This window comes from Crocodylus porosus, unplaced genomic scaffold, assembly GCF_001723895.1.
Source record: "Crocodylus porosus isolate Cpor-Errol unplaced genomic scaffold, CroPor_comp1, whole genome shotgun sequence".
NCBI classification, from domain to species: Eukaryota; Metazoa; Chordata; order Crocodylia; family Crocodylidae; genus Crocodylus; species Crocodylus porosus.
In genome coordinates, this window is record NW_017728937.1 from 4,102,426 (window position 1) to 4,113,172 (window position 10,747).

General features: G+C 48.0%; 1 protein-coding gene across 2 annotated transcripts in view; it reads right to left on the minus strand.

Moving 5' to 3' along the window:
• LOC109318195 (ribonuclease inhibitor-like) overlaps nt 1-6,335 on the minus strand; it is a 30,434-nt gene extending 24,099 nt beyond the window's left edge. Inside the window, exon 1 of one of the 2 annotated variants that reach the window (XM_019547283.1) lies at nt 6,239-6,335. Coding sequence is in view for 1 of the 2 variants with exons in the window: in XM_019547280.1 (XP_019402825.1) it covers nt 6,239-6,305 (67 nt within the window). In the remaining variant the exon portion in view is untranslated. The remainder of the gene's footprint in view (nt 1-6,238) is intronic. The other variant, XM_019547280.1, reaches the window with a different exon arrangement.
• Between the last annotated feature and the right edge of the window lie 4,412 nt (nt 6,336-10,747).

Genomic DNA, 10,747 nt, shown 5'->3' on the forward strand with positions numbered 1-10,747 from the left:
TGTGTAAACATTCCTATATATTACAAGTATTCTGAGAGCAAACTGTATATATGCTGGCTCACTATATGAGACTGGTAGGCTTCTACAGATGAAGGCCTCTTGTTACTACAACATTTCAGAATGCTTGCTGGATGATCTCATTTGCTATAAGAATTATATGAATTATGGTAGGGTAAAATAATCAAAGGCTTTTCATCTTACTCCTACCTGCAGTCATTGTCAAAACAGAAGATGATTTTGACAGAATGGAATGGTTGATCTTCTATTTTGCTGAACTATATTCACCTGGATTTAGAAGCACCGTGGAGAGCCTTTTTTTAAGCTGACTAATTATTAAGAGCAAATTCTGTTGTGACTTAGTACACATGCATATTTGGAAGTGTCTAAGGATGTTTTGGGAGGTGACAAATTAGCCAGAATGTTATGAGTACAAATCAGTAGGACTCTTACAGGGATCCTAATGAGTTGTCCCAGTGATTAACTAACCAGATTTCACTGTATGGGAATTTGTATAATCATTTAACTTCCTTTTTTAAAGTTTACAGCTATGTTTACAACCATCTGTCTACTGTGAAATCCTCCGTTCGGATGCCCCTGGACTTCCTTATGCATAGGCCCACATCAGACATGGCCACCTCTGTTCCTGTTTCATCCCCTCCTATCCCAGAACCCTAAATGTTCCCTAGCTCCTCCCACCCCGGCTGGTCCTCCTTGACTCTGAAGTTTTAGCAGCTCACATCTACCAAGATGGAATTGTCTTTTACCCAGTCTCTGCTTTCAAGACTTTTTCTTCCTCCTTTCAGTGCAGCTGCAAAAAGGCAACTCAATCCCTCTTTGTTTTTTTAATAAAATTTTGTTTCCATGGCCAAATTAGTTCCAAATTAAATTCCAAATTTCAGCTGAGCAGAGCAGTGAGATATTATCTTCTTGGCCTTGAATGGACAATGTAGTTAGAGGGTGAAGGCCTGTCCTTTGCACTGTGGGCAGGCTGCCCCCTGCTGTGAGTGTCAGAAAAATACCTCCAAATGTGAGGATTCTGACTACACAATTTATGGCAATGAGGGATTCCTTTGGGGCTTTCCCCTACCTACTGGCTTGGCCTTTTGGCTAGGAGCAAGCAAGACTAGGGGGCATCTCCAAGATCTCCAGGCTTGGGGCTTGCACATAGGATGCCTGCCATGGATTTGGGAGTATTGAAAGCCCCAGACTGATGAGTCTGGGAGACAGGATCCTTGCTGGTGGTAGCGCTGTACAGAAGGCAACTCAATCACTCCTGAAGCTGTTTGTGAGATGAAGTGAAGGTGTATGCAAAGCCCCACCCTTCTATGCTGCTCTTTATTAACTTAGGGGAGGGGAGGCAAGCTGGGAACTGAGTGCTTGGCAGTGCTGGGAAGACATATCACAGCTGGTTTGTTTACCATCTGCACCTCAAAGCCTTGCTTCCCATCTGTTTGCCCCTCTGGGGTAGGATCCAGCCACTTTTTAGTGTAACAAGCTACTGGCTGTTCTCTGTTAAATAAACCGTATTGTATCTACATCCTGTTAAAAGTCCTCTGCTGCACACCCTAAAGGTAATTTCCCCCAACAGCAGATTATCATCTGGAAACATGGACATGCTGCCTGTCTGCCTTTGAAAAGCTGCTTACAGCTGCCTGCTCTCTGCCTGGGAGCCCTGCCACCAAGGCGAATTCATGCTATACACTGTGTGCACACACTGATGATTGCCATCTCTTCCACAGTAACGAATGCCATCTTGTCTACTCTACCTCCCTCCTAAGAGGGTGAAAGTCACCAGAAGATAGCTTACAGAAAGCCCTGCATCACAACTGTCTGATAAATATAGGCCCTGTGAGCAGTTCACATATCAAACCTTTAGTCAGTCACCAGAATGCAGCTGAGGACAGATGCTGCCTTCATTCAAGGGATGTGTGAATGTTACTTTTAGGTCTCTACAGATTGAAGAGAAGCTGAAGCCTCAGCAGGGAGCATCACTTACTATGCCATGTTACCCAAGCAGAACAAGTCATGTTCAGGAGATGTTTGCCAGAGGATGCTCTTGTGCCTGAACTCTCACCTTAATTTAATTTTCAGATGGTGCAACCACGATAGAAAACATCCTTGAAGCCTTCAACATCCAGCTGAGCATTTCCCTTCGCTGGGGAGCTCACAATCGTTTAAAGATGCCATTGCTAGCTTCATACGACTTACTTCTGCTCCATCTACTGTAGTAAGTGTTCCCTGGTGTGGAAGGGAGCAGCATGGCTAAAATATGCTGCTGTTGTGTCAATTCCTGGCTAACCTAATGCCCATGTGGGGGAGAGTTGTAGTCACTACAAGCGCCCAGCGGGGAGACTGCATAAAGGCTACAGAAAGCTTCCTAACTCTTCCCCCAGACCGTGCACAGTAGGCTGAATACAGCTCTGGTGCACAGAGCATCTGTCCCTTAGACTGCTGGGCTGCCAACTTCCCATGCAACGTTTGGATGCAATACGACAGACTCTATAGATCACCATACAAGACATGGATGCCAAATTGAAAATGTATCCCTTGACAGCTGGCTTAAAGGAATGATGGACCTTATCCTGTTTACCCATGTCATTTGAAGGCAGTTTTTCAATTAGATGTGTCTTATTAAACAGTAACTTCCGTTCATAATTTGCACTAACAGCTATTTTCACTGGTAGGCTTGTCTCTGACAACTACTGCAAGTTATACATATCCAAACTGCAGGACTGCTTACATGTAAGTGAGAGAGAGGAGAGAGAATGAGCAGTTACTTATCTTCGCTCTCTCATGTGAACACTGAACCCTGTAATTGAATTTCTGTACCAAAAGTAAGGCATGGTGATAGATTAAAGCAGAGTATCCAAATGGTGGCCTGCATGTGGTCCACAACAGGTTAAGTTGTGTTCCCTGGGCTCCCCCTCCTCCAGATTTGCTACCTACCCCCATGCCAAGGGGCAAGACAGTGCAGCCCAGAGTGACCAGGAGAGCTGAGGGCGGGCCTGGGACTAGGCAGGCATGTGATGCAGTGGATGGAGAGGTGGGGAGGAGATACACAGCCAGCCTTCTCTCTAGCTTGCTCCAGCAGCCATACAGCTGAGGGCAAGTAAAACCTGGGGGCATCTGAACCCCCATGTGAATGTAGGATGCCTGCCAAAAGATTTGGAAGTATCTGAAGCCCCAGGTTGGGGTAGAGGATACTTGCTGGTAGCCAAGCCACATACAGTTTTTGAATGATTCAAATAGATTTGGATATGATCTGACTAATTTGACCTGGGACATGAACAATTTTCCTTTAAAAAGCAAACAAACAAACAAAACCAATCCAGCCTGGGAGTCTGTGGCTCACCCTGGAGTAGCCTGCTGGACATTTGGCCCCCAGTTGCTTAGAAACTTGGGATTTCTGGATTAGAGAAAAGGCAGTAAACCTACCACGTCAAGCTATGTTCAAACTTTTTTACCTGTTATTTGGATAAGAAAGCCATGCCAGACTACCATATCAAACAACAGGAAGACAGCCGTGCTGTGTTACTATAATAAACTGCATCAAAACACATGTTCATGTTAGGTTTGCAAAGTCAAAAACACTCAATAGCTAGGTTTTTCCTAAATTGAGGTTGCCTGTGTATTCTTAAGCCCCCCTCTCACCGTGTGTTTGCATTTTGATATCATCTGTAAGTATATGCCTGCTGTATTTTACACAGATCAACTACCTCATTCAGTACAATATATTTTGTTATTCCATGCACTACCCAAGGCCTAACTTACCATAGATTCAAACCATGCACTGAATGCAGAACAATTAATTTCCTCAGGGACATTATTGTAGTTCTCTTACCAGAGTATCAAAAGCACTCACATTCACTATTGGATTGATGTGAACAGGGCTCCTGTGCCATTATATAGTATCATTTTTCCCATCTATAAAATGGAAATCTTTGATACAGGAGGAGAAAAGTCAGACCTGTCAGTGCATCCACTCATTTTGGGTGTCTGGTTTGAAACTACAAGGGCCTGATTTTGAAGAGTATGCAATATTTTGCGTCATTTTCAAAGCACTGCTGCAATTATCCAACTGAGCAGTTGGGAAGATTCAATCCTGGAAATCCAGCCCCATGTCTCTCAAACTGGGCCTCTGGAAGATGAAATATACAAAAATCAGTGATCAAATGGGAAAATGTTTAGTGACTTGCCCACCATGGTCTATTGTGGCAGGTGGAGGGATAGAATTAACTTCCTTAATCAGGAGTTCATTTTACTTCCTGAAATCCCTTTCCTCACTCACAACGCATTTTCCAAATGAGGCAGGGGCACCTGCAAACCGTATCATTCACTGACTCATTTCCAGATTACTGTCTAGCCTATGCACTGAATGAGAGAGGCCCTGAGGAATTAAAAAAAAAAATCCCATGATCAACGGACTTGAAGGCTCCATCATAATGCATGCTCCTCCGTAGGGCTGAAGGAAGGATGCAAAGGCAACCTGAATTCTGACATTTCCTAACTTTACAGTGTAGTAGGAATTCATGTCTCTTTTCCAAAGAATGGAAATGCAAGAGTTTCTCACAGAAAAATGGTATAAGAATTGTTTTACTATTGGAAAAGCAACTTATTTTTCTTCTAGGAATAGCTGAACCTTTAGAGAAAAACTAATCAGAAACCTGGCAAAGAAGATTTCAGGTCAAAAGCATTTGGTTGAGTAATAAGCGATCAAAGGCAGTTTCATAATGGAAAATGTTGGGCATCCTTAAGTACAGGCTGCCGTGCTGCTTTAAACTATGCTTAATTACAAGGTCACAATCAAAGCGTGAGTAATGTCTCAGTGCTCATACTTAAAATACAACTAATTAACCAATATAGGTTAATAGCACAGGCAAATAGCACAGCATCAAAGGATCCCTTGATGCCCTCTCCTCTGCAACCCTAAATCCATGATCTCCTAAGGCACTCATTGCTATTTCATATTAAAAACATTTATTAATGTAGGGGGCACAATCAGATAGGGTGCTCTGGCAGCGACTGAGTACAAGGTCTTCTGAAGAGAAATTGCTGTCCTCTGGCAGTGCACTATAAAAATAAATTGCCTTCAGGAAATTGCAAGTTGAATCCCTGTTATTGACCCTCATACACAGCATGGCTAGGGCTGATGACGAATGACAACTATAGAACAAACTGGAATGGTTATCATACAGACTCTGCTGGACATAGTGTGATGAATCAAATGGTAAATGGGAATTAATCAAATGGCAAATCCAGCTTAATGTTATGAAAGAATTCCATGGCCTAAAACACCCTCCTCCTCCTGCCCATCTGGCCACTTCCCCCCCACCAACCTCTGCCTTCAGATCCCTCAAACTTCCCTTCCCTCTGTTGTTCCAATCGGTCCCTTGCCCCTTCTGCCTCACCACCCACACAGCCATATCATTTCCAGTACCTTCCAGTCACCCAAATCTGCTCCCCCACCCCCAAGTTATAGTGTCCCCACCTCAGGCTTCTTTCTGCCAGCATAGCAAGACCACCTCCACCAACAAGCTGGACCAGTGGTTCTCAACCTTGCTAGACTCAAGGCACCTCTCAGAAAATGCCAGCTCTTGGCTTTCACTGTTTCTTGACTATGGAAAAATAATGGCAATGCTTCTGTTGCAAAGATCTTAGGAAGACCACAAGAGGTCAGAAATGTGTTTGACATTATGGCTTCCTGTTTGAAATAGGTGGGTCTATCTGGTGAACCATGTGTAGCTGTTTGTACACCAGCAGTGCTAATATTGTGTGGCACCCCACAACACCCTTAAAATGATCCTGCAAAAACCCTGGCTGAGAATCATTGAGCTAGGCAGAAAAATGTACTTTCCTGTCTGTAACAGCTGTAGCCACTCCAAGGGTTTTACCAACCTAGCTACAATGCCTGTAGGGTGTGATCTGGACCACACAGCTGCCTTAGCAACACGCACAAATTCAAAGCAGAGACCGCAACAGGAAACTAGCATTTCCACCAAGCCAGCTCCTAATTTTTTAAAACTCTTCTTCTTGCCCATCTCTGCCTCTCTCCTCTTCATTGTGCTTGCTAGTTCTCTGCAATAAAACTGTAAACTCTCCAAGGCAAGGGCCATACCTTTTCTTTATTTGCCATGGGGGTGCCTGGCACACTTCTAGGTGCTCAAGAAATAAGCAAATTTAACACCACCAGAAGCTTTGTGTTCTGCTCAATTTTTGTGCAGTTAAGGTCCTGTTTTACCTCTTTTTCGGATCCAGAAACACAGTGAACTCCTCAGGCTGAAGGCAGGTATAAGCCTGGCTCCCATACAGTGCTGACAGCTGGCTGTCTGAGTAATGTTAACAGTCAAAAACTAATCACTTCCTCATGTATTTGCATTAGCCTGCGCCTGCTCTCTGAACCTATTTGCTGCCGGAGACATGTGACTCTCAGAATGGAGCTCCTAGGTGGGGAAAACCCAGTGCTTCTGTATCTCTCTCTAGCTAACAGATGGGGGGAAAAGTGCCTGGGCAAAGGGCATTTTTGCCAGTCCTAGCTTTGAAGGATTCAAGAAGGATTGCACGGTAAAGGAGGAAGGCACTGAAGTAGCAAGAAGGAAGGCAGCAAACATGCCTTGCTAGAACGTCTCAGAATAAATAAAAAGGCACTAAACTGCACCCTACCAGTACATCCACCCACACAGCATTTCCCACTTCTGCCTCTCATAGTGGTATGATTGATACCACAAACTAGATCCTCTACCACCCCCAGTCAGAAAACTTGTTAACCCCAAGTTACAAATAATGACTGTCACTTGTCAATTCAAGCATGACTACTACTGATACTGGAAATTAGTTTTCATATTTAGGGCTCAGGAAATGTGCCAGGGCAAGTTGGTGTCTATGGTCCTTTCTCATGTCAGCCAAGGTGGTGTGATGATGTTCTGCTGCTTGTTCTGCTTCCTTCATAGAGGAGCCAAGCTTGCCTATCATGGGCCATATCCTCCCATGACATTAAGTCCAGCCTGGCAAAGTGTATGTGCCACTTAATGCAGTCCTTGTGGCAGAGTTTGGGGTTGCCAATCTTCCTACTGCCTTTTTCAAATTCAATGTATAGAACTCCCTTAGGCAGTCAATTGTTGTCCATACATATGACATGGCTGACCCAAGTCATTTGCCTCTGTGGTTGCCAGTCATAGTACTTCCTTGCTGATGATTTTGTTAGACCATTTAATTCCCATTATGCTGCATAGGTGGCATTGTTGCAGGCAGGTAAGTTTTTTGATATGGCAATGATAAAGGTGGCAGGTCTCTAAAGAGCAGGGCTGGTCATTTTCTCTGTTTAAAAATTGCAAATTCTCTGATTTAACTCCCTCCCCCCTCCACAAATTCTCTGATTAAAAATCCCAAATCCACATTTTTCTCCGATTAAAATGAAATACCACTAATAGGTATTGGTTGAACACAAATGTTTTATTGATATATTTACAATTTTAAAGCAATTTGGAAGTCTACCAGTACGCTGATCATTATAATAAAATAAATTCTAAATACCTATAAATTTTGGTGTTTGATTTGGGGTTTTTTATCATGGAAAATTAAAGTTCCCCCTGCCCCCTTTGCTCAATAGGATACGGGTCTAGCTGTGGCTGTCCCCCCACTGCTGCTTTGTGGCACTGAGCAGCCCTTATATGCTGGTGCTGTGCCTATGCTATTGCCCCTCACTCCCCACTCACAGCCCCCATAGTGAAGGAAGAAGGAATTGGGGCAGGGTTGGGACTGCTGCCCAGCCAAGGCAGTGTTTGGGGCTTGGGGAACAAGTCTAGAAAGCACAGCCGCAGGGCTCGGGTGGGGAGTGGGATAGAGCTGTGGGTGGCTTGTTCAGGTGGTGGCAGGGAAGCTGGCTTCCCACCACTGCATGCACTCCTGGGGGAGGAATGGGGAGCATGTACCCTCCAGATTTGTGCTTGGGGCAGATGCAGGCTGCCTGCTGCAGGCTCAAACCCCACCTACAGCCCCCCACCCTCCTGGTTCTGCTGGAGGGGGTCCTCAGCTGCCAGAGCTATGGAGCCAGGGATCCGGGTCTGCAGCCCCTTGACCCTCACAGCAATGCCTGAACCCCAGCTGCCACCCATGGGGGGTGGCTGCTGCTATGGCTGAGCTGAGGGCAGAGCCTGACTCCCCAACCCTACCGGGTAGCACGGCCAGAGTGGAACCTGTGTGTGGGGGGTGGGATTCAGCCTGCCCACTGCAGGCTTGGGCCCCAGCCCTGTTGCCCTCCCCCCAGGGCCTCTGCAGCCCAGCAGGTCGGACCTGGTATGGCTGGGCAAAGTGGAAAGGGGGAGGCTTGGTGCCGATGCTATGAGCCCTGAGCCGTCATGCTGAGGTACCCCCTCAGCAGCAGGGGTGGCAGCATGGAGTTGTGCCCCCCTGCTGCCGCTGGGTAGACAGGAGGCGCCTCACCATGGTGGCTCCCAGAGATGGCAGAGGAGTTGCAGTGTGAGGTGCCTATTAAACCCATATGCAAGAGGCCAGGGCTGGGCATTGTCTCTGTGCACACACACACAGTGGCTGGGCCCCATGAGAAAGGCTGAGGCTCTGCTCAGCTGCATCAGACAACATGTTACCTGAAGACATGAGGCAGCCTCCTCTGTGAGGTGGAGCAGCAGCATCCTACCCCACACTCACGGGCTATGGCCTTGGGCTGGAAGAGCTGCCCAGAAGGGAGCACTGGGGAGAGGAGGCAGGAAGGGCTGGGCCCCATAGATCAGCTTCCCTGACAGCCTGTGTTGCACCAGGTCAGAGCAAAACAGCCAGGCTGCTAGTGCTCCTCTGGAGGTAAGCTAGCCCAGCTTCCCACCCATAGCAGCACCAGCCCAGCCCAGTGCACTTAGATGGAGATGGAGACTCTCTGTGCAGCCACTCCCATGCTGAGCCCCCTTGAATGAGAAAGTCCTTCTTAAATACCTGAAGGGCTGCCAGAAAGAAAAAAGGGACGCCTTTTATCTCACTGCAGAGAGCAGGACACAGACCCATGGCTTGAAGTTGCAGCCAGGTAGGTTTAGATTGGATCTAAGGAAACATTTCTTCACTGTTAGAGCAGGGAGACTGTGGGACAGATGCCAGGAAAGTCATCAACGGAGGTGTTCAAGGAGGAGTTGGACAGTCACTGGTGGGAGATGATCTGGGCCCTGTAGGGATTTCCGCAGCTTTTGGGCTTTGTTAGTTGTCCCCTCTCCACCTCCATTTCTGCTACACGCGTCAGGGTGTTTTAAAGTGTCTCTCAGAGGCACTGGGTGTTGTTGACTGCAGCTCAGGCTGGGGATGGTGACTGAGCTGTGTCAGTGCTCCTATTGGGACTCAACCCTGGAGGGTCCTGGCTAGATGGTCTTTCCCCTCTGCCCAGGACCAGACTGACACTGCACTGGGGTCAGGAAGGAATTTTCCCCTCTGGTCAGACTGGTACAGACTGTGGGGAGTTTGCCTTCCTTTGTAGTGGGGGCAGAGCCTCTACCTGGGATCTCTGGAACATATATTAACAGCTTTTGCAGTAGCAGAACATTGGCTGCCGTGGTTTCCCCGCTTTACTTGTGCTCAATTCAATTAATCAGGTGTGATGTCTGGTATTGTGTCAGGGCTGACAGTTTGACAAAGCATTTAAATTATAGATTAGACATAGATTTATATGGGGTGGCTCCACTTTCACAGCAGCTGGAGCCACCGGGGGCCCTGCAGCGTCCCTTGGAAGCTCTTGTTGCATGGGACTGTCAGGACACAGCTGCACTTTGTGGCAGGGACAATGGCCTGGTTGTCCCTGCCTCAGGCCTGACCCATTTACCCTCCTTCCAGCTCCCTCTGCAGGAGAAGGGGACCCTGGGAGTCGGTGTTCAGTCAGAGCAGAGGCAGTACAGCTCTGTGCTCATGCCTCACTGACAGCCCCACAAAGGATAGCAGGGTAGCGGAGAGAGCTATCCCCACCCCAGCACCACAGAGAATGCCCAGGCCACCAGCCAGCACAAGGGAACAGCTTACCCCCTTCCCACACACCCCTGCCCCACACCTGTTCTGCACACTGGACAGCATCACATTGGCATCGGCAAGCCTCTGCTCATCTTCTCCCTTGGGCATCTGCCCCGATGGTGCGGAGAACTTGCAGGATCTTTGCAGGAAGGGGATGGACAACAAGCTTCAGGAGGGGGCTGTGTCATCCTGGGGTTCTTGCTGGGTCCTACACACAGAACCCCTCCAAAGGGGCCTGCCACAGTGGGGGATGCAGCCCCTTGGATTCCCAGGCTAAGCAGGCTCCAAGGAAGCCTCATCACAGCCCATGCCTCTGGCCCAGGCAAGAAGCTCCTTGTCCAAGCCAGCCCCTTGCAGCCAGGCTCTGGATGAGCTGCCCCAGTCCCCCATTCCCTTCCATCCCCAGGCTGGGTGCTCTCTGACAGGGCAGCAGCCCTGAGGGAGGCTGTGGTCCTGAACCCCTCCCTTGCTTTCCAGCCACAGCCAGGCCTGTGGCAGAGAGGAGCACAGCTCTGCACCACACACATGCACATACACAGCAGCCCCCAGCAGAGCATCAGTACAGTCCTGGCTCTTGGCTGCGGGGGCTACCTGTCTCTTTTTCAGGCTCTGGGGCCCAGGAGCATGGCCACCTCCCCTTGCGGGGTCTGCTCCCTACTGGGGTCTCTGGCGCGCCAGCTGGAGGAGCTCCAGGCCACAGTCCAGAGACTGCGTGCCATCAGGGACTGCGAGCAGGAGATAAACTCCTACT